The sequence below is a fragment of the Anabas testudineus genome, chromosome 8 (genome assembly GCF_900324465.2).
Source record: "Anabas testudineus chromosome 8, fAnaTes1.2, whole genome shotgun sequence".
NCBI lineage: Eukaryota > Metazoa > Chordata > Actinopteri > Anabantiformes > Anabantidae > Anabas > Anabas testudineus.
This window is the reverse complement of record NC_046617.1, coordinates 8,887,712-8,912,421: the sequence shown is the minus strand read 5'-3', so window position 1 is coordinate 8,912,421 and position 24,710 is coordinate 8,887,712. Positions and strand designations below refer to the sequence as shown.

General features: G+C 42.0%; 1 protein-coding gene across 2 annotated transcripts; it reads right to left on the bottom strand.

Annotated features, from left to right (window-relative positions):
* Window positions 1–328: 328 nt before the first annotated feature.
* LOC113167664 (SH3 and cysteine-rich domain-containing protein 2-like) lies at window positions 329–21,494 on the bottom strand. 2 transcript variants are annotated; one of them, XM_026368493.1, is made up of 11 exons: window positions 20,926–21,494; window positions 13,817–14,165; window positions 12,460–12,554; window positions 10,596–10,680; window positions 8,409–8,524; window positions 7,476–7,545; window positions 7,183–7,271; window positions 6,995–7,083; window positions 5,004–5,055; window positions 3,897–4,034; window positions 329–2,940 (listed from the first exon to the last, which is right to left on the bottom strand). In XM_026368493.1, the coding sequence occupies exons 1-11, from the start codon at window positions 21,007–21,009 to the stop codon at window positions 2,842–2,844; spliced, it is 1,266 nt and encodes a 421-aa protein (XP_026224278.1). In that variant the 5' UTR covers window positions 21,010–21,494; the 3' UTR covers window positions 329–2,841. The 2 variants fall into 2 exon arrangements, with proteins under 2 accessions (XP_026224278.1, XP_026224360.1); XM_026368575.1 differs by lacking the exons at window positions 7,476–7,545; window positions 8,409–8,524.
* Window positions 21,495–24,710: the final 3,216 nt, after the last annotated feature.

Sequence of the window (24,710 nt, the reverse complement as noted above, 5' to 3'; positions counted from 1 at the left end):
CTGTGCCATTACATGCTATTTTTATTGTGGCTTTATTTTGCAGGATGATTTTGGTATTTATCTGTGCACGGCAGTGTGCAATAGTGGATCGATGCTGCTGAAACCCAGACTTAAAGCAACTTTATTTGGGAGCTCCCTGCTATCTTTGGTTAAATAGGCTGTGAATATGATTAGAGATGCAGAAAAACACCAAAAGACACCTTCTGGCATAGCCGCCACGTGTTTAGCAGCTTTCACACATGCAGGAATATCTTCACTGTGCCAATGTGTATATGATGTAACAGAATGCATACATGAAAAGGGCAGAGAGAGGTTTGTAGAGATTTTTTTTTATTGAGGTATTTGGCCAACCAATGAATTTGGACTCCAAATCTCATACGTTTGTAATTTCATCGGTGTGAACGTGTGATGCTACCTAAAATTATACACAATGCAAGACGACAAAATGTTTCAATGGTCAAAATCCAGTCGTGCTCTGAGACAATCTTCTTCTCCAGAATGGCTGTACTTCTTATGCCGCTGTGTAATTCTCAGTTTTAACATTGTAGACTTTAGGAACATTTGGCAAACAAAGACAAAAAAAAACGCCCTTTGGCTGAAGAACTCCACTGTGACATAAAGTTAAAGCTACAATACGCAACTTGTTGAAGCATGTGACTCGAAATCAATCCACCCAGCTCTGCTGTGATCTTCAACTGCCTGCCGCACTCTGCACAGCCCTTCGGGGATTAGACCTGATCAAAAATAAGAAGCTGCAAAACACAGTAATCAAGCAGAAATCATTAAAATACTCTGATTGGTTAGAAGAACGTTTGGAATCGGGCTGTTCTGTGAATCTCACTTCATGGGAGGTGTCAACAGCACCTCTCCACAATAAGATAGATTTTGGAACATATTTCTACTAAAAATATATAAATATTTTCAAAAGAGTTGCATTCTGTAGCTTTAAGTTGCAGGTATGGTTTTGCAAGTAGGAGGGACCTCAACAAAAGGGCATCAGACAAAATGTTGTTCTTGTTATTACAAGAAAAGAAGCTTATTTGTCACTAAAAGGTTTTCATATATTAAAATGTAGATGTGCTCTGAAAGAAGACGTATATGTTAAATTATTTCTTAATTTATATTTCTTTCTACTGTCGCAGCCTGTGCTTCAATTCTACAATTCTCTAATATTAATCATGAACTTCCACAAGCAGAGTGTGTGCATGACCTCTCTTTTAAAGAAATGCATTCAATTTATTAAATAAGTAATAAATGAACCAAGTCTAAACCATTAAATTTGCCTACACACACAGTACAATCTAAAAAAGTTCCTTCAGCTTATGCCAGAACTGACCAGTCACATCAATAACAAGAGGACTAACATGGGAGTGGAAGATGTAGTTGACAGGCTGACATTTGATCGATGATGACTCGTGCACCCACGGGTACATCACTACCTGCATTCACATGCTGACTCATAACGGTTCAGCACTCATGTAATTTCTCTCTCTGCTCTCGCTGAACCTCCTCTTTCCTCTGTTTTTTTTACTTCCCCCTAGCTGTCAGTGAAACTTAGACTCCTTGTCATGGTTCAGACAGTTTCCCGTCATGTTGTTGTTTTTCTGCCAGACTGGCTGTGGTTTATTTCCTGCTGTTTGAGCTCTAGTGAACATGTTAAAATGCCGTGCAACACTTGCAACGCCTGCTGTGGCCCTTCAGCAGGTCTCTGCAGAAATGTCCAGCAAGGTCCTTTGTGTAAAGAAAAAAAAAGAAGCTGAAGAGCTCCTGCCTCTCGGAAGATGCTGACACTTTTGTTTTGCTCGGTGCTCACAGCCATCCAAACAAGGCACGACCACTGTCCCAGTTTATTTCTAGAGAGACTCTCAAGTTTCTTCTTCTCCCCTCCTTTTCATTTCTTGTGTGTTTGCATGAAACAGTAAGACAACAAAATGTAGACCCTAGACAATCACTGCTGAGTGAGTGAACGAGATAGATTACACGTATGGCTGTGTCATTAAAAGTAAGGAAAGGTACATTTTTTAAGAAATTGCTGTAAGTTTCAGTCAGTGTAATTGATCTTCCTGTGAAGCACGGGGTTAGCCAACTGATTTATGCTTTCCTTCCAGAATTAAAAAGACGTAAATGCATTTTTTGCACCATATTTGAATCTTATACAAAGTCACGGAATAAAGTTTTGGAGTTTCTTCGATCCTCACAGCATCCAATTTTCCTTTGAAATTCTTTCTGCACTCTCAAGTTGGCAAGTGCAGTTCTAACTCAGCCTGACACTGGCTGAGGATTTTCGAGTCGTGTGTGCTCCTTTCATCTAATTCCTGTCTGTCTGTGTGGCAGTAGCTTTCTCTGGCTGGCAGTGGTTGTCCTTGGCGAGGGGCCTTGTGTTGTGCAGCAGACTACATGAAGCTGATATCAGTCTACAGGCCAGAGACCCTGACACGAGCAGAGGAGCAGGATGAGACATATAGAGTGGGCAGAGACAAGAAAATGATACTGACAGCAGCATCGTGTTCCCTAATGACAGGATTCCCAGCCTCTTCCTACGGTGGTGGATATCTTTTGATGAGGACAAGCTAAATCTGAACCGGCATTTGTTTAAACACAGATTAAACAAAGAGCAGGATACTGCATAACTATACACTTCTGATTAAGACTAACAGGAAACCAACTGAACTGTCATGGAAGCCTGTGTTTTCTGTCCAGTTTAACTGTGTTTTAGGTTTTAGTATGTCAGGTCTGGATGTTACTTCGCCAGGAGAGGATGGGGTCTGGGTTGATAGTTTGAGAATGGGTGTGTCTCTGGGAAATGGAGAAGTGGAACGATGGGCATATGCACACGGCGGCTCAGATCTCCTCAATGGATTCAGCTGGGACCAGTCCTCTCTTTTTCCCGCTGGTTAGCTTCAGAAACATCTCGCCATCCTCTTGCTTCCCCACACAGATCTGAGGGACAGAGACAGAAACTCAGTTGGTCTTGTTGTTTGAGCTACTGCAATATCAGGACAAGTTTACTTCAAAATCATTTCTATTTAAAGCTCCAATATGCAACTTTAAAGATTTAAGAGGACCATGAGACTCCCAATCAGTCCATGTAGGGCAACTAGCACTGACACTGTGTCAAAACCACAAGTTAAAGCACCCTTTCACATTAGTATATGATTCACACGATACTGTAAGAACATACAGTACGCAGCCATTGGGGCAATTACCAGAAGATGTAGTGTGTAGTAATGTTTTACTTTATATGTGATTTTCAAAGAACATTGCCAGCTGAATAAATGAGCATGACCATTAGTTTTAAAGTTTCAAAAATAAAAAAAAGACTTTTATAATATAATAAATTCAATATTTATTTATTTTGAAGGTTTTACCTGTAGCATCTAGTCTGATGAACAAAACAGCTCAATTATGTCAAAGGAACCTTCTTCCAGTTAACTTCAGTCTACCATGTGCCTTCTGCCACCTCCAGCCAAAGATTTAACATGAGCCCTTTCTCCTTGCTGTACGTACAGTCTCCTCCATCACAGCTGGAAAAGCTTTTGGTGCCTTTAGAGGAGTCTCAGACTTGTCTTGTCTTTGTCGTCTCCCCAATAGTACCCTTCTTCCATGGTTACTCAGCTTTTGAGGACAGCATGCTGGAAGCAGATTTTGGCAATGTGCTATATTCCTTCCATAGTTAAACTTTACTCAATGAGATTTATCAGTGACTTGAAAATTTCCCATCCACCGCCATAACCTTTGTCATAACCTTTTTGCACAGCTGCAGGTAAGTGGCCTGTCCTCTAACCATTTAACTAGCAGGGCACTACAAGATTTACATATTTAAAAGGAATAAACAACACGGAAAAAAAAAAAAGAAACACAGAAAGCAACAAAACAGCATGAAAATATTTGTGAACCTGGGATTCTCTCACGGCCATGTGTCCTCTCTCTCGATTGCCAGAGACGCTCTGTATGACCCGCCACACCCTCTCTCCAGGCCGGACCCTCTGCACAAAATTGGCAGGGAAGAATCCGACTCTGTCACCACTCTTTCCCTGGAAAACACAAGAGCCCACTATGATAATTAGTATTTGAGAGATCACATCATGCACTTAAATTAAATGAGCTAGAATTCATGTGACATCTTGTGGCTGAACATTTTGCAACTTGGACACATTTCAGAGTTATCGTCTTTAATTTAGTAGTAGCTGCACGGAGGCGTTTGTGTTGTCATACCAGCGGGCACAGAAATAGAAACAAATGTGCACAAACAAAATCTGTGGCGGCAGAAACAGGCGTAGAAACACCTTAGCAAGACAGAACGCAGATATTACACAAACAAAGATCATAATTGCTTTGACCGTTGACTATCTGATGGTAAAAAAACAGATGTTCAGCAGTATTTTATTGTTTATCACCGCTACCTCGGGTGTTAAAGTGTTTACTGAAGTGATTCACTAACTATAAATTAGTAATGAACAGATGATTCACAATTTATACATTATTAATAAGGTTCCTCAGAATGACAGTGTGGATTTAGCGGTTCAATGACTGCTGCTCTTTAGACTACAGTTCTAGTAAATACTGGTTCACTGATTGGAGAAACTGTGCACACACTCAGCACTTAAGTTAAGTCTGGGAGCATCTTTACTTCTCTGTGACACGAAACACGTGCGCGCGCACAGATACTCGGTTATTTCCGTTGGGAGTGAGTGAAGCTCATTACTCAGCAGAGAGCTCTTTGAGGTAGCAACACCAGTCAAGTTCATTATGTTAAACTCTTGGTAATTTTCAGGGGAAATTATGTTCTATTTTTGTCTGTGGCTGCCTGCATGTTTATGACAGGCAAAAATGGAACAGGTGTTGTGCATTAAAGACCTGATTTAAAGACCTGAATTAACACATGCACACGATAAATGTGCGTGCACACACACACACACACACATTTCTGTACAGTCAGCCACACACAAGCCCGCACAAGCACACACGCATGCAGAGATCTTTGCAAATGATTTATTACCCACCTTCCACCACTCCTCATTAGAGTCGTCAGTGACCTGCACCCGATCACCCGGCCTAGAGGAGATAAGATAAGAGAGAAGATAAAATAAAGAGGAGATGTGAAGAGGTTGTGATTGGAGAGGAAAAGGGGGGACGGGGAGACGAGAGTGGGATATGTGATGGGGAGATGAGAGAGAGTGACAGCAGCAAGAAAGAACTTGAGTCTTGACTCACAAAAGATCTTATTATCAAACTGTCTTCTGTAGTACCCACAAAAAGTCGAGGACTCTTTGTGTTTCTCTGCAGAGGTCACAGAGCAGCTCACACCAAAGTCATGAGGGCTACATGAAATACAGTTCTCTAGCATCTACTGCAGCCAACATGGCCTGCATGCTAATGTTGCGACCGGTTTTTGATTAGGCATTTCTACACATGCACAGTGTGCCTACTGTCCTAGATACACAGGAAGCAACTGATGTCCTAATTGCACTTCTGTACGTTGCATCTCCTGGGTGTCTGATCTCACTACTGCCCTATATGATTATTATCACACACACACACACACACACTCATGTGATTCTGACCCTAACCCCAAAACCTAGTCTTAACCCACAAAAGGCTCTTTGAAGTTGTGAGAACAGGCTAAAAATGTCCCCACAATAAAGGTATTTAAGCAAAATCTGTGCACACAAGGAAATAAAGACACACACACACACACAGTATGCAAACAGTCATGTAAATTTAATTACATAATTACTCTGCTGACTGAAGTTTCTCGTACAACTTAAATATTGAATGTGGTAACCATTTATTTTTGCATATTTTAAACAACAGACTTTGTTACTAGCTATTGCAGGAAAAGCACGAGTGAAACTCATTTTGTTAACAATGTCCCAGTTACGCTAAGTGTTCCAGTAAAGCGTGACAATGAGATGGCATGCACAACACCAGGATCTTGGAACTAGCTCACCTAAATGTAATGCAGTTATTTTTAATATTATCATGTACAGCCATGTTTCTGATGCCAGCCAAAATGAAACAAGGCTATTGCGCAACCACAGCAACTGTACAAGCAGGTGTTTGCACTTATTTCAGCCCCGCAAGGGTAGAGTGTGACATCCCTCACCCTCTTGTTAGTTGCATTGCACTTGTTAGAGCAGGCTAACTTACACCTTTGTCATTGTTATCAGTGCATGAACTGAGTCTGGCGTCACTTGTTCCCACTCACTACTCCATGTTTAACAGACACTCGGAGAAACTGACATTCATTAGAAGCAATCATATTTTTCCCCTTTTCATATCCAAACCACTAACTTTAAAGATACAAACTACCGTCTGTCCACACTGTTGTACAATTTGAGTATTCTTCAGTCCATACTGGTCAAATCCTGACAGTAGCACGTTGTACTTTCATTAGTTCACATACACAGAGCCACAGCACAGATGGCTGTTAACAATGTCGTGGATCAACCTTTGTGAAAGCTGTCCCATAACCATCTGAACACACACACTCATGCACATCCCACCCTCATTTTACTATTTTGACCTTCTTCATCTTACAGACTGTTTACTTCTGTTTTTGTATTTTGCTCTCACTGCCTGTTTGCTCCATCCTCTCTCTCTTTGACTGTGAAAATCTTCCTTTCTATGCCGTCTTGCCTTATGTCGGCCCGCTCTCTCATCTTTCAGTCGTTCAGTGTCTTTATCCTCTCCCCTGCTGGGAACACAGCTCAGTCTCTAGCTCTACATGGGGACAGTGATGGGCTCTGAGTTTATAATTAGTCGTCCTTAAGGGTACCCTGGTACTGTCCTCTGCAGATGGTGGGGACATTTTCATCCTTCAAGAACAACAGCTGGGGCAAAACACAGAGGGACAAAATCCCAGACAAAGCAAATGCACTCTCTGACACACGTACGCACAATAGCACAGCACCACACAGAAGCACTCTTGCATGGGCGCACACGTGGTTATGAATATGTTTGCACGTAGGCAGTCGGTTTGGTTTTTACTCACTGTAGTTCCAGGTCATTCTGTTCCTGAGGCAGAAACTTGTACAGCGCTACATAGGTGTGGATGGAGTGGACTTCAATGCGCTTGGGCACCTGGACACAGGGAGGGGAGGTAGTGAGACAGAAATACATGCTCAAGGAAGAAAACAACAGGCGTGACAGTCTGAACAGGCGGATTAAACAGAGCTGTACCTTCACACCACTCTCCTCTGCAGGAGTCTGAGCTTGACTGCTGCTCTCATCTTCCTCCTTCTCGATCTCGGTGTCAGGGACAGGGGTATCTGGTGGCGGTGAGAAATGTTCTTAGAAGATACACACAGATTACAATCAGGCATGTGTGTTTTCTTCCCCCACAGTAAATTTCTCTCACACACGGACATGCACAAGTAAACACAACATATGCACAGACACATATAGGCATGGACGTACAGAATATACACATAACATAATCCCATACATGGAGACAAACACAGAGCAGTGTTTACCCCCTATCTCCTGAGTTATCTCTTCCTCCATGCTGCACTGTCTCTGCTGCCTCTCCTCACCTCCCTCCCCCTTATCAAAGAATGAAATAGAGAGGAAAACGTTAGCACCAGGATGAGCAGGAAGAGGATGCATTTTAGTGGGAGTGAAAGTTTCTTCTGTGAATTATTCAGAATGCACAATGCACACATCAGCATTTGTCAGTGTCAGAGGACCAGTCTTCATGTATGAAAGAAAATTTGGGAGGTTTGTGGAGATTAGTGTACACAGCTTCAGTCACATGTTTCCTGAGAAGAACATGGACCATGACCACTGTTGATGCCCTGTTGCTCTTCACTATCACACTTCACTGTGTGCAGAGGTGGATTTAAGCAGAAGCAGAACATCAGGAGAGAAAAAAAGAAAATAAATTTTTGAAGAGTAACCTGTCACAGTTTTGTTTCTTATCATTTTGCCTTCCTGCCACCAGATGCCCTTGCTCTTCAAATGTTGCTCTGCTAACATTTGTGCCTGCTTTTGCCTGTTTGACCATCTGTGCCCAGCTGTACTCCTGTACTCACCTGCATGTTGCACAGTGTATTTAAAGTGACCCAGCTTATATTTACCTGTCTCCCTGTTGCTGTGATGTACAGGTGTATTCCCAAACAGTGTGCCATCACTGATGGGTCTGTTAGAGGTGGCACAGATGAACCAGAGAGTGCAGTGAAACTTTTCTTTATTTAATTTTAGTGTTAAAGCTAAATACAAATGCTGTGCACTTTAAGATTTTCACAAACTAGTGAATATTTTTGCAGGATTGAAACTCAGCACTAACTCTATACTTTAGTGTTTATGGTTTCTAAACTTTCATTCAACATTGCAAAACCGTTCTGTAAGTCTAATTCACACAGGATAAAATGTCCTCTACCCCAGCCCACAGGTTGCAGATGCCGTACCAGGCTGCGTGTTGGTGACTCTGACAAACTGCCAAAACTGGAGCGGCTCATCTGTGCCAAGGACGTCCCGTAGCGCAAGGCAGCATACACGGGATCTACACGCGTCCGCGCAGCTTCTGAAACCACACACACAACACATTCATAAGACTAATGCACACACACTGTTCACTTTATTTACAGACACACATGTAATATTCATGCACAGACACAGCTCCACACACACTACAATTATGACCACACACACCGAATTTACACTGTACATCATGATTATTGTGCCCGTGCCAATCTGGAGGAACCAGAAGGTCTAAATATAACTTCAGTAACACAGTCAGTCCTGGACCAAAGTGACCCACTTTAGATCTGAGAGAGAACTGCAGCCAAACGTTAAGGAGACATCAAGATATTCTAATAAATCTACACACTTCGATTTATTTATACGTTTACTTATTGGCAAGAGGTGTGCCTTAGATGTAATAGCTGCAATATATCTGGAGCTGTGACTGGAGATTTTAAATCCTCAGAGAGCTCTCGTTGCTACAGTTCATATAGACGGCAGTACTTGGTGCTTTCAGAGAATTTCTCTATTTAGAAATTCGATTTTCAGTTTCTTTATGTAGGGCCCTGTGTGTGCGTCTGTGCACGATGAATTCATAATGATTTGCAGTTTCCTATTGAAGCCAGTTCCTCCATGGTCTTCTTAGATAGATGAGAAATAGATCAGATCAAAGTCTTCAGTGTCTTTGGTGCAACTTGTGTAAGTATTTAGAGCGATAAATCTCATTTGATGCTTTAAATTGATTCCAGCAGTTTTAACGAAGGAGGTATTGTATTTCTGCAAAAGCAATTAATTACGGAGCAGGAGAGTAAACATTAGAAAGCTGCGCTCTCAGACTCTATACTCGTCTCTGCTACACAAATACATGTATTTGTGGAGTCTATGACCTGCTGCTTTCCTTTCAGCGTAGAAATTAGAAGTCTGTATATAATATTAACCGAATACACAACCATCACTTGTGAATTGAGATACTTTCTACACAACATGAGAAGCAGCCACAGAATGACAACTGCAGGTTCCAACAACAGCATGGGGTCCCTTTTCCTTTCTTTAGCCTTAACTTTAACCTAACACAGCTGCCACGCTAGTCTAAACAGACGGTCTGTAAGTAAATTGCCCTCTAACATTAATGTGCATAAACATGAACTCTGTATTTTATCAAGCCTTTTGTTAGCACAATTTCGAGGACACTTTGCAAAGTGTGATTGTGAGTTTGGCAGGCTGCAGTCTCAGTTGGCCCTGGCAGAGACCCAGGCGTCATGGTGCTGCGCTCGGGGTGATGACAGAGCTGTAGGTTAATTGTACCCTGATTCATGTGCAGCACGAGAAAATGACAGCATGGAGCGCTAACCCTGATTCAGCCAGGCAGCCAATAAGTGAGTTGAAGGATGGCATCACCTACACAGATGTTCATCCAAAAGAACAGCAAAGAAAAACAAGCTCCCATTGAGAGGAAGAACAAATTCAGGTACATTTAGGCTAATTGGTTGTATTGGTGTGTTTTAGTATTCAGTAGATGTTAAATGACACAGACAAAGTCACAAAGAAATGTCATAACTATGGTGTCTTGCTTCCGTAAATGTATATTAGGGCGTACAAAGTAAATTAGTATTCAGTGTATAATATTATTATTATTATTATTTTTGGTTCTCTTGTTAAATATTGTTCAATGTTATTATACAAAGTGCTGGTTAGGACTTGTTAGGACAATCAGAAAATAGACAGCATTTCAATGTTTATGAAGCTTTAAACATGCAAGATGTAGTGCCAGACAATGACTTAATACTGTCCACCAGTCCAAGGATATACAGTACAAATCATCAGCAGATATAACAACATAAACATTAGAACTTATAAATATTTATTCACATACTTTCAGGGTGCAGACCGTCCGTCAGCCTCCAAGAGGAGCTGAATTTGTTCTTCCTCTATCTTTTTCCACTTCATGCTCCTTGGTTGTCAGGTGAAATGGAGACAGTTCTGGTTTTATTATAGTACACGCACAAGCACACAAAAATCTAAAAATAAACCAAAAGGCTAGACAAGAGCAACACGACAAACCAAAAGCACATGGATGCGAACAAACCAATGCCCACTCATACAAACACAGGCAGACAGTCAAAGGTGCTCACCTTGACTTGGTTGAACTTCCTTGACGACAGCCAATTGCTCATTGACAAGCATCGGCGAGCTGAAGTTTCGCTTGAACGCTCCAGACTAATGGAGGAGAACAGAAAGCAGAATGATTTTTTTTCCCCCACAGTTTTCATTGCACCCTGTTTATAGAGTAAGCTGATGGGAAAATGGCTCCATGTAGTGATTTTAGGTCATCAATGGCGTCATTTGCCAATTACTGAAACCAAAACACATCAAGACCCACCAGACATGTAAGCACACACTGAGTGGTGCACATGCTGCAGCAGAACGGCTCATTTCTGCCATCGAGTCACGAACTGAAGCAAAGCATTCGCTCTGATTGCTGCTCATTATGAGCAAAAAAACACAAAAAACTAAACAAACAACAAAAAAAAAGAGAACACATTCGGCGAGTTACTTGTGTGCACATAGCTTCCACGCAGGCATGCACATGTGACTATGTGTATGTGTCCACAGGACTGCAATTTCACACCAAATTAAGCACAGTAAGTGTTTCAGCTGAGACTGGTTTGTTTTTGCCTTGACTTGCAAATTTTGTCATATTATGTTGAGGAAAGAAACACTCTGGATCTAAAGTAATAAAAGATGCCTTTGTTTCTTGTAAATATGGGCCGGTTCTGCTCTGATTATGCTTTACCTTTCCCTGCCCTCATCATTTCCCTTCCTCCCCTTCTGTCTCTTTGTGCTCGTCTGCCAAACTGCACTGAGCCGTCTTGGACAGACTGCTCTTAAAAATTTCCAAGTGGCTCTCAGAAGGTCTCCCCTCTTGCTGCATGCTAATGTCGTCTGCCCTGCACTGGAGGATAAATACAAAAACCAAGTCTGAAATCACTCCCAATTTGCTGCCTAATGCACTATACTCATCTTTATTTTCATTCAGCTCATGTCCATTTTAAAATGAACAAAGTCCCACAGTGGAACAAACAATGCAGGGCGCATTTACCTCAAGCCAAAAACAGTAATGAAAATGTATTTATGGGCTGCATATAAAAGATTAAAAGCTTTATAACACACTATACATAGTTTTAAGTGTTGATTAATATGTCCCTGTCCCATCCCTATCTGGATGCTGATACAGAAACAAATTCTCTATCTAGACTAAATGTAATGTAAGACTAGTGTAAAATGTAATCCAGCACATTGCAGTATGTGCATGAACACGTAATTACATATATGCAAATCTGGGGAGGGAATTTACATAAGAATGACATAAATATTCTGGGTTATTCACAAATTGTTGAAGCTTGTTTGAGGTTTGGATTGAAACTTTGTTCATTTCCATTACACCAATCAATAGGCAGAGAAAATGACTCTCAATCAAAAAAGAGTTCAGCACATGACCCCCCCCTAAAAAGCCTGTTTTATACTTTGTGTTTTGAATGGCTTGAATAAAAAAACATGTTAATTAGTGCACTTCAGGGCTGGCAATTTACTTTACTATTGTTGTTTCCACCTGTTTCCAGTCTTTGTGCTACAGAAAGCTGACTGCATGTTAACGCTAGGGTCTAGAAACTGGAAATGATGTTTTTTCATGTGTAATATTAGTTGGAAATTAATAAAAATGGCAATTACAGCCAACTTTGATGGACAGACAAAGACAGAAACACACACAAACTTCACAAATGGAAAATCTAAGTGGAAAAAAAAATCACATCACACACAATCGCCTTCACTGTCTGAAATGAAGTGCCATGTGAAAACACCACAGCAGTGAATGCTTCGCACTACTAATGTTGCCAAATTAAAGAAACACTCAATTAACATTTTACAGATTAAACTGAGTAAGACAAGACCAGACACTCTACTCCCATTAGTTTCATTCTTTGTGTGTATTCTTACCTTCCCGTGACATAGCTGCTGTGATAGTTCTGAGGTGCACCACAGGTGAGCAGCCAGTTTGCACGTTTTACACCGCAGAGCTTGTTTGGAGTTTCCTGCGGAGAAGCACAGAGATAGGCCACTGAGAACAGAGGATGCAGACGTGGAAGCATCCATGAAAAAAAGAAGGAAAACATAAAACACAGGAGGCTGCAGATTTAAAAGTGTCCTTCAGATCATGTGAGCAGGTTTCTCTTTGCACAGGTAGAGTGTAATCAAGAGCAGTCCCAGTTTTATCAAGCGGGCAAGGCTGTCAGAGGTGACGCTAACAGGCTTCATAATCAACAGCTCCTCTTCCAAAACAACCTGGTGAGATTGGAAAGCAGCTGGAGCTATTTCAATCATAATCGATTTGGCGTCGAGTCATCTTGCCTTTCCGTCTGAGCACTTAAGTGATAAAAACCTCTTGATTATTGAGATGCTTTCTCCTCATTTACCATGTAATGAAAAATCCTCTGGTGATTGTTGAATTTTACAATTAAACCAACAATTAAAAGGGTTGAGTCTCTTTTTATTTTACAAACCAAGGATAACAGATTTCTGGATGTGTGGTAGATGAAGATTACATCAACAGCACTGTTATGGAGCAGAAACGACAATCAAACAAATTGGATGACTCAATTAACATAACACTGCTTTTAATTTGAAGAGAAAAAAATGGGTTCTACTTTATAAGCTTAACTTGCAGACAAAGTCAGGGCTGTGTTGTGGGACTGCAGAGAAGTACGGCCAAAGTTAGGTGATGCATTACATAAATAAATCCACAGTGCATGCAGAAAGCAGCACAGGAGCAAACACAGAGAAGCAGGTTGGAGCCTGTAATCAATCACAGTGACAGGAAGTAGATTTAGCAGAAAAACTAGCCGTGCCTATTAGTTCATGCACGTGGCAAATTAGGGATGAAAGCACTCATACATCTGCACCACAGCAATCGCTGATAATACTTTAATGGTTTCTATACGGCTTTAAACACTGAGAGCTGCACTGAAATCATTCAGTCCAATTCTGAATCTTAGTTTCTTTAAATGGAGTAGATGGAAATCAGACATAAGGTAATTTAGTTTTCAGATTCAAACTGTTAATTCTCTCTAATTAAAGTCTCACATATTGTTTGTTTAATTTGTACAAAAACAGAAGTCTAAGAATGTCTCCAGGAAGTTAACTTACTGCTCAGCGCCAACAAACAGTTCAACTCCGTAAAAACAGCAAATTGTCGTTTTTACACTTCAGTTTTTGTCATTTAAACAAACAAGAATGTGTTAATTAATGAGTTTTACAGAAAGCAAAGCGAGTCCAGGGAGTAGACTGAGCATCTTACCCACTATCATGTGCTTGCAGTGCTGGCAGTTGGTGGGCTTGCGAAAGACGTGGTCCTGGAAACAGTGGGTGATCTGAGGTCGGGGAGGCTTTGTGGGCAGCGATGGGGAAAGGCTGAGAGACGGGGAGTGTGAGGAGATGGAAGGGTTGGGGCTGAGAGATGGCGAGATGGATGGGGAGCGCTCGCTGACGAGAGGAGAGCCAGGCAGCAGAGGGGGGGAAGGAGGCGGCGGGTCAGTGATGAAATCCGGGGGCAGGCGAGCATCGCTGTAGGACCTTTGGAAGAAGTTCTCCACGCTCTTACTGCGCATGATGGTCTTGAAAGAGAGCGAGCGTTTTAGCCTCTGGAGCTGCACACACACACACACACACGGACACACACACGGACAGAGACAAAGTGGGTACGCTAAGAACAAACACAAGATAAACAAGAATGCTGCGCCACATTTGGGAACAATAACAAATGTCCAATACACCCTCAGGACAGTACAGGCAATATCCCAGCATCCATAAACACAACGCTCTGCCCTGATTTGTACACCACTGGGAAAGGGGGGTGACTCATGAAATGCAATATTACCTCATAAGGAAACACACTGATAGCAAAAACTCCAAGAGACCGAGCATACGGCATCCTTCGCAAAGCCTGTGTACTCAAGCCATGGTTGAACAAGATAAGCCTTTCCCTTCCTAGAACACCCACGGTCATCCATTGAAGACCACTGTGTGTAAATGGCATTTCCATGGTACTGGTGGCAGGAGGGCTATTGTGATGAAACTAAATATGACAGTTTACACAGCCTTATCATGTATCAACAGCCTATCCCCAGGGCCCTTAATCTGATGAAGTGTTGTCATTGGGCCAATTGATTGCACTAAACATACAGTGCTAAGGGGGGTTAAGCTCACATACTTACAACTTACTGCCATATAAATTTGCATGTGGCCGCTCACATATGCTGACATATATACAGCCGCGCTTGTTCCTTCCAAGCTGTATTGACCAAACAGTCATAAATGACTGCTGCTGCTGCTGCATTTGAAAAGCCCAACAATCAGATGACAAAGCATCACATCAGCGGCCATCTCGTCTGTAAGCTCTGCTCTCTGCAGCCACCTACCATTGATTGGCCAGATAAATGCACGTTTCCTGACATTTCCCTTCAGCTCTGTGTACAGATGATAATGCTAGTTTCTCAGAGGATAGGCAGCCATTTGTTACCTTGTCATGCACTGGGAGAGCAGTGTGAGGGCGTGGTCCTGTTGCAGGGGAAGAATGGATCAACACAGACAGACAAGCAGACACATAATCAGTAGGCCACTGACACTGAGTGCGCACATGCTCCGTCTGTCTGCCTGTCCGCGCTTGTTCTGCTCAGCACCAAACATAATCACTTTACAGGGACATGCTGTTTATGGCTCTACGTGTCTGGGAATAAGATATGAAAACAGTTTGTCTATTTGAGCTTGCGTGTGTGAAGGACACACGGAGAAATAAAAGTGCATGTGTTTAAGTGAGTGCAATTTTGAAACAGAATATAACCCACAGTGCAACATGCCCATAGAAAGTTAAGCTGGAGCCTTGAGTTATCAGTGGGGAACTGACTGTGTGAGTCATTCACTAAAAGATTTAGAAAGCTAATTTATCAGCCATTACAACTTATAAACGATTCATAAAGAATGTTTCAAGGCAGCGTCATGCACACAGAGTAAAGATCCGTTGACATGTCTTCATGTTTTCTGCGCGGCATCGCAGTCTCGATTCGAGCTCTCTCAATCAGAGCAGATGAGTGCTGGCATAACGGATTCAGTTAGTGCACATGTCTCAATTACAGCTAATCTAATCAGCTGTCAGTGTGCAGGCCTAAAAAGCTTTCCCGTTAGCTTCCACGTGAGCATTAACTGAGAGCGCCATACTTCAGAGTCGAGGCCGGCGTGATGCCACGTTCGGTTCGGGTCATCGGTGTGCGCATCTCCAATCAAGTTCATCAGTTTACTTGGATGTCTGTGACAGATGCCGATGTCAAGGAAACGAGTCAGAGCGGGGCCGGCTTTGATGATGCAGTGATTGTGATGTATTTTCTATTCTTATGTTGATCATGGAGATGCCTGTCAAATGTAGAAGGAACTATCTCAGTCTTCTTTCATTTCTCCACTAACTAGTTCTGACAAGTGCTCCACGTAAAGCTTTCCAACTTCAAAAAACACTTCTAACACTGATGTTTTTCCTCCCAACAAATTATTTATATGATTCACAAATGACTCACAATGCCATGCAAAACGCATAATGCTGCCCAGATTTGCACAAACCCTCACAGTTAAAATTCTTCCCTGGTCTCTCCCCTGCAGACGAGATTCTGATGAGCTGTCTCAGATGACCTATAATTATCCAAAATACCAACCCCCAGCTGCTCGTACATGTAGCCATAAACGTCTAGAACGCCGGTGCAGGGATTGAACAGTAATAATTCAACGCTAAAGTCTTTCTTTCACCTGAGTATTTGACTCTTCCTCCCTCCATCAGCATTGCAAGCAGGCAAGGGAAATGCTGAGGTACATATGGTATGGGATGCTCCAGTCTGTCCAGAGGTTTGGACTTAACAGCAAAGTCTGACTCCCACTGGGAAGGTGCTTATACAAGGCGGTAATCTGCTTTGGTGTGGACTTTTTTAAACGATTCACTACAGTACAGAACATTTGAAATGAAGGAGTTAATCCAGTAACACTATACAATACACTCTTTCAATACACAAGACATCACACAAACGTCCGAGGTCCATGACACCCACATTTTGCTTATTTTTACATTTTCACTGCGTTCACTCCTGAACTGTGCCAATTTTCTCTGAGTTGTCAGCAACAGAAAAGAGGGAGAGGTGCCGACACAACTAGAAAAAAAAAAAAAAAACAATGCAGCAGAAACACACCTCAGCTTAAATCACAGTATCATAACTAGCGTTCAACTAACTTCACACATGTGACCTATAAATGCACTACTTTGCTTTATGAAGCTTGTAATTTGCATTTCAAAAGTCTCCACATCATCTCAGTGTGTCTTTGCTTTATTTTTTTTTTTTTTTTGTCATGCTAGACGTCACAGAATCTGACCTTGTTTTAAGTGAGGATATCTCAGCCTTAAGAAGGATAACACTGGTGTAACTGTGCTGTGAAAGACACAGTTTCCCGGCTCAATCCATTTCTAGGTCATCAACAGAAATGTGATTTCAGAGGAAATGATCATTCTAAAGTACCGTGTCCATGATGTATTTAGATTTAGGAATGTGATTGTTTGCACCCTTACTGTTTCTTCAATTGTTTTGAGCAGATGATGCAAAACTTAATAAGATGAGATGACTGTTAAACAACAGCCAGGGACTTTTATTGTTTAGTGACAATAAAATCTGAGAAAATTGTGCAAACTGCTTTTGTCTTTATCATTACAAGGAGGACATGTTAACCAGTTTTATGTCCCACTATTTCTCTGCTTGGCTAAAGTTTGTCATTATGCATGGCAACCTGGCAGATTCCCACTTTGAATACGAGATAAGAGATGCATAATCACAGGCTGCTTCTGTCGTGCTTTTCACAGATACATCACGCAGACATGCACACACACACACACAGCACATGCACGGTCAATCATGTGCTTGCTCACACACAGGCACACATACATGCTTACGCACACACACGCTTCATTCCTGTTCCTATTCAATTGTTTAATGGAGGAGAAAGTCTTTGTGAAAGAGTAGCATGGATTATAACCACTTTCCTCACAGCAGTTTTGCAGCTTTGCCTTGGCAACTTATCATTCACCCATTTTCACTCAACCAATTACTGTCCACACCCGCCACCCCGAGCACAACGCAAAGGCTGTCAGTATCAGACACAAGGGAGATGCTATTTCTGAGTGAGCATCAGTGGTGACAAACAAATCTCCCTAACAAATAATTTCCCTCCTCTCATCAGCGAATACACCACAGATACAGCCGGTTATCCTTTTAGCCTAGCCTTCTTGTGTCTAATACTTCAAGAGCTCTCATCTTTCCTTGTAGTGTCACATCAATTGACACTGCAGCAGTGAAGGTGTTACATTAATTAATGATGACCTTGGCTCACTTCAGATACTCCCATGCTCATGCTACTCAGATCTGTGTCGCCCCCCTGTCATTAGAAGAGAAAGTGGAGTGAACTTAAAAGAGGGTGCGCTTTCAAAGAGATTGGCTGAGTCGTACCTTTGTAGCTCAGAAATGACAGTTTACACACCAGATATCGTCCACGTGTGCCCATTGGGTCAATAGCGACAATTCAGCAGCATTGTAAAATGCAACATTTTTAAAGCAAATGATGCCTCATGCAGTGTCAGACTTAAATGAAGTCTATCATTATTAGCCTTGCTTGTGGCATGGCTGCAGGAGAGGCGCATCATCCCCAGAGCATGAATCCTAAAGACATTTCTTCTAGTACCACCACCTTGGGTTTTGTGTGAAATGAAAATACAGTACATACAACAGAAAAATGGGTAACATGCCAAACATTATATATCTGAAAAACAAGCATGTTAGCACATTGATATCTGCATTAAGCTTAAATCACTGTTATTCCTAACTCACAGAGGAGCTAGTGCCACTCTCAGTGTGACCAATACTTCATATGAAAACCCTATTCATTAGCAGTAAACAAAATGTTGCATAGCCTACGTGATGTATGTTAATTATCTTTGAATATGTATGACAAATGTAGAAATCCTGTTTTTTTCTTGCTTAAGCCACTTTACTTTAAATGGAGGTACTACCACTCGTGTGTGTCAGAGCACCACAGTGAAATACCTCTTTTATAAAATAAACTTTAAGATAACTTGTCATTTAACTTTGGAACCGTTACAAGTTCTCATTTTCACACCGCAGGCAAAGCCTGTCACCTTTTATCACTCAGCTGTCTGCGTGTGTGCTTAAGTGCTCAGATAGAGTGAAGAAAATTGCGAAGGAGAAAAAAATCCAGAAGGGACACAGGGATGAACTGTGATGTTCTCATCACTGAGTCAGGAGGCTGACAGAGGGGCCCCATCTTCCAAAAACATGTTGTAGACTATTATTTAAGTCTTAATGGCCCTGAGCTCAAAGACGGTCCTGTGCACTCATTTTGGAGAAAAGGATGTTTACCTGTGCACCTCCATCATGGAAAAAGGTCCCAAAGCATCAGCCCCTGAGAGATCAAACAGCTCTCGACAAAAAGCAACAAGATTGGCTGATGATTGCTGCTCGGGCAACTCATCTGCTCCACCACTCACATCTCTGCCAGGCTTGGCACTAGAGCACATTGTTGGAAGCCAGGGAGAATGTCCATGCTTCCTCTCATCTTAATCCTCTGGCACTGTTTTCCTCTGTTCACGATTTCTGATATCCATCTATGTGGGAAATTTGCCGGTGGTGGATTTCAGGGAGCATCTGTTATCAGAGCGAGTCACTCCCTCTCTCCCTGTCATCCTTATCTAATTAAAAACATCATGAACTTGTGGCGGTGTGTCTGATTAGATTCCTTCAGAAATTACACCCTATGGCACATTTCTTTTTTTTTTTTTTTCATTTTGAGGATGGTCTTGATTGATTTTTTAAAACAGATAAGGGAGGAATAGTGATGTGATTCATTTGTGACCACACCTCTGCATATCAGAACCAAGCCTACATTCAAGCCTTCTTAAATGCTCCACTTGGTCACAAACTCATTGACCACTGAAGTGTTGGGAGCGATTGAATCACAAGCATTTAAAAGAGCCTCTAAAGATGTTACAATTAACCTCTCACTTGAACATTCAACCTCTGTGTGCCAAGCAGGAGCATGAAGGCTGAAGGTTAAAGCGAAATCTATTTCACACAAAGACCTGGAGTTCAAGCAGTGCTGCCTCACTTGACTGACCGGGGAAAGCTAAGGCAAATGAGGAACACAGCTCCTCAGATTGGAAACCGAGCCTGATGAGTTTGTGGTATAAATGATTGAGAAAGGGTGAAGCTAGAGTAAGACAGCAAGTCCTGTGCATATGAATCAGTCCTGCTTGGCACAGGATTTTGCCCGGTTTTCTTTGGCAGCAGCTGGTGAGGAGTGTGGAAGTGCACGGTGCTACGCCGGTGATTGTTACTGAAAACGCTTCTTAAAAATTCAAACATCAGACATCAAATATTTAGATGAAGCAAGGAGGCAATCAGCTAGCGCGTCCCTCTGCTTCCAACACATCCACAGCACGTGTGCGTGCTTGCGTGTGGGCGGCATGAGGAGGTATGAGGTGAAGACAAAGACTTGGCTGAGATAAAGTTGTGTCAAGTGCTCGGATCTAATGAATCAAGTTTCTTAAAAGCCATTCCATTAAAAAGCAGGCGTTGAGAAAGCTTTCACAGCGTCTGCTCTTGGAGGCCAGCCCTTGAAATCTTTGTTTATACAGTCAAGCCAACAAATTAAATAGAATCATAAGGACACATGTAGCCGAGGCAGGACTAAACTGTACAACAAAAATATACTTCTGCACATTAGGCACACACTGTACACTACATATGAAAGCAGCCACTGTAAAGCAACTAGTTCATGTAAGGGGGGGTTTATTGCAGTGCTGTTGTTATATGTACACCTGTGCTATCATTGGTTAGTACTGCATGTATTAACCAATAATATTAACTAAAATGCAGGCTATGATTTAATAATACACATTAATGTGTGTGCGTGTATGTGCAGGAAGTTGGTTTGGAGAGAGAGAGAGAGAGAGAAAGGGGGGAGACAGTGACATCAGACCTTACGTGTGAGGTTACACCTAGTGACGCAGTCATGATGAATACAATTGCATTTATGAAATACTGTCATCAATATTATATAAGTTGGTGGAATAATACATTTAGGGGAATAAAAACCCCACGGTAAAAATAAAAAACATGCCTTATCTAATTCAGCCTGCAGTCATTTCTGTTTTAGGCTTGTGGAGGAAACTGCACTGCAAAGTTCACAGCTTGAATCTGCGTGTGTTATTCCTCCTCAGAGCACACATTACAGCATGAACCGTAGGACAGATCAGTAGTGTTGAGTCAACTTAGTCCCCACAACAAGGCTCTGATCTGTGTGTGTACTTGCCTTGGATGTCATGGGTTGGATGGACATGGTGCTTGGAGAGCGTTGGAGCTGCGAGTCGCTCTCCTCATTGTTCTCAGTCATCATTGGTATCGGGATGGAAAGAGTCCTTAAAGGCACAAGCAATCAAACTTTCAACTCCTCAAACTGTGTCCTGTCGGTAGAAAACCTCCGACGCTGGCCACACAGAAGCTGGACAAAGTCTGGCAGATCCACATGAGAGGGGTTTACTGCGCGCTGCGAGGTGGATGCCTCGGGGACATATGTTCTCCACACACCATCTACAAGACTAAAGGCTGATGAAGCGATTTATAAACATACACAGCTGTTTATATTTCGCTCATGAAATGCGGGAATAAGCAGAATCAGCAGAAGGCTGAACCTCGGGCATAGGTAGCATAGTACTGTATCGTCCCGCGCATCCCAAAGCTCCAGTGTGGCACAATTCCGTCCTCCGTGCAGTTGCAAGAAAGGTTTGGATCAGCAGAACAACGATGCTTAAAATGCCAGCTTGTGATGATCCGCTCCAAAAAATAAAAAAAAAATAGATTTCAGTGTGTGCTCTGGAAGCCACTGGCTGGGTGTAAATCCACAGCGAAATGTGCCCTTCACCACAGCACAGACTTAAATTTAAGCGCAATCTGAGGCACGCCTTCCTGTGCGTCTGCGGCGCATGATTGGGGCAATTTTTACAACTCTGCCAGGATTCATTAACCAAATCAGGATTCACGATCGTGGGCGGGGGCTTGTTTTAGAGCCCAAATATAGATGAGCTCACAATTCAGAGGAAAAAAGAGAAATGACATTCTCTTTGAAGTGCTCAGTGTCTTAATATTTTGTGCGTCTGTGAAACGTGCGCCTGTGTCATCCGAGCTGCAGCCAGTTGAATAATGTCACTTAGTTCTAACAGCTTGTCAACTTGTGACTCGATATCTGCTGGAAACGCACAGATACAAATGTATGAGACTTTTATATTTAGGTCCACACAGGTTTCAGATCATCATTAGAGGTCGCATACACAAATTGCTGCAGTGCACAGTGCTGCATGCAGAAAACAAATGAAGCAAGCATCTCATTGTGTATGCAACAGGAATCTAAAAGTGAAGAAGTGGGCAGAGGATGCAGTTAAAGCACTTTTTTTGCAGCTTGTTTGATGAAGCTGTGAGTCAGTATACTCATCTTCTTCTTTAGCAAAAAAAAAAGTGACCCCTAAGGGATAAGCTGAACTACTTTTCAGTTTGTCTCCAAGTTTTGGAGGCAGCAGTTCTTAGGCATACTTTTACTCGATGTTGTGTCACATGCCTTGTCATTCTCCACCTGCCCTCTCATCTGGATATGGATGCTGAAGCTTCTGCCCTGCAGAGTTAGAGATTCATTAGGTTCGGTGTGATTTGTTTAAAGCTGCAGCAATAAGGCCAGAGGATTGCTGTCTCTCATTTCAAAAGCAATCTCAGCTACTACCCATTTTACCACCCTCCCGGGACCGCTTTCTATTGATTGGCCCCCTTTACAAACACACATTACACTTCAAATGAAAGGGAATGAAGAAATGACGTTGTGGAGGTTGTATTAACCTGATAAATGGGGAATATCAGATCAAGTATTACACAGTATTTTCAAGTGACGTCTATGACAACATGGTAATATTTTGCAGTGTGATGCAAGGACCCAACAGGATCAAAGCATTTGTATCTGCACTGCATTATTTCACCTAAGCCTGAAAGAAAAGTTAGCTTTAAGCTGTCAGAAAGACTTTAGCTGTGGGTGTACACAGGGAGGGAGAGCACCGTTATCACATTCATTATTTTCTCACTCAGAGCCAGACAGCAGCGGTTAGAGTGACTGCTGAGAAGAACCAGAAGTTTAAAAGTGTATAGCAGTGGCTTTGCTATCAAAAATAAACAGAAACAATATCTTGGTGGGGTTGCGAGCAGCGAATGGTGTTGTGATCTGTGTTCAAACCCAGGAAACACTGAGCATCACACAGATTTGCTGAAGGACGGAAACACACATTTAAATTACTCCCTCTGAGCCACCCACCTTTCATCCCCCATGTGATACCCAGGTGCCAGAACACAGCTACTAAAAATGAACATTAAAAGAGGAGTGAAAACACATTGATCTCTCAGTGCTTCAGAGACAGGGGAAACAATGAGAGGATGAGGGTAACGAAATGAGTCCCATGCGGCAGGAGACGGATCCCAGCCGTGACAGCAGTCGTCATGGTGCAGTCACAGGACCAGAGCTGCTGCTCTCTCCACTGGGCTAAATTGATACAGATTGTTCATCTCTGCTTCCATCTCACACATGTGCGTAAGCACACAGTAATATAGATTGCATATTGTGTACCATGCTGTGATCTCGGTTTTGCTGTTTGTACTACTGAGCCACACAGATATACTGTCACAATACACTGACCAGCTGCAGCATTAACATCACCCGGTGGTTCACGTGTACAGGTCTCAGTATGGCAGAAATTAAACAGGACACAGTGATCCACAGGCTGGTCAGAGCATCCATGCTGACACCTGTCCACCACAACATTAAAAACACCAGGTGGCGTTTTTTCTGTCAAAGCCTTCAAACTTTGTAACGCTGGAAAATGTCCACTAGATATGTCTAATGACTGTAAAGGCCTGAAGATATCATCACATTCATCTTCTGATTCTGAGATACCAGTGATAAGCCTCTGTGGTTTAACCACAATTACTCACTACACAGCTCCATTTTCACTTTTCATCTCTCTCTTAGTAAAAAGGGACATTACTTCAAATGTGAAGAAATAACATTGAGATAAATAAACCAAATACTTCAGTCTCATTAAATAGACCTTGATCCTGAGTCCTGTTACAGGAAGAGCTGAATCACAACAGAACTGGCTCACTGCTGCCATCTAGTGCAGCAAGAAATATACCTTTAAAATGAGAACAGACAAAAGTTAATAATATAGGTATATATTTATTCGTACATACATATTTATTTATATTGGTTAATTGTAAAAAATAAAATAGAGAAAAAGAAAACAGGAAATGATTTACAGTAATTAAATGTACTACAGTCATTGTCAAAATTGGTTTTGAAATTTCTCAGGTGTCAATCTACCATGAACATATTGTAGATTCACGTCTTGCCCTCTGTCCTAATCCTCAGCCTTACTCCAGTGCTTGGGACCAAACATGCACGAAACAAACTGATCCAGAGTGAAGTGTCTCAACTTCCATGTAAACGGGTGGAAAGTCTGACAGAAAGACGCAGTGGCGTTAGAGACTGTGAGGAACGATAACTGAGATGTTCAGCTTTGCAGAACCTGTAGTGTATTTTGTACCATGAAAAGACTGATGACTGGTCATCGCTGTTGTAAAAATTAAACCAACAGGAGCGGGTTGAGTATTATTATCTGTAATCAATTCAAAGTGTTTGCCTTGAAAGCACATTGTTAGTCGTACTGATAACTCAGCTGGTGGCACATACAGTGCTTGAAGAGGGCAAACAGGTGTTACATGAAGGCTCCCAGTCTGAATCCTACAGCTTTTACGTCTCAATCCTGGAGGACAGTGACAGAGCACATCGGCCATCTCCACCATTTTTACTCTTGGTTGTTTTCTAATTCCCCGTAAAGCCACACTCAAACAAAAATGATCAGAATGGATTACACTGGATTCATCTGTGCTTGTATTATCCTGTCTACTGTAGCCATCAAATCATAAACTGAACAGAATCATTCTGTGTTTTCCCCGTTGGTGTTTATGTTAAACCATAACGGGAACATTTAGATCATCAACGCTCCA

What these genes read in the sequence shown, in the direction of transcription:
- LOC113167664 (XM_026368493.1), bottom strand. Translation starts at nt 21,009, where the DNA reads ATGATGACTGAGAACAATGAGGAGAGCGACTCGCAGCTCCAACGCTCT. An exon ending in CTAATGAGGAGTGGTGGAAG is followed by an intron (nt 4,035 to 5,003) that starts GTGGGTAATAAA and finishes TGTGTTTTCCAG; the next exon opens with GGAAAGAGTGGTGACAGAGT. An exon ending in TGGCCGTGAGAGAATCCCAG is followed by an intron (nt 2,941 to 3,896) that starts GTTCACAAATAT and finishes TCTGTCCCTCAG; the next exon opens with ATCTGTGTGGGGAAGCAAGA.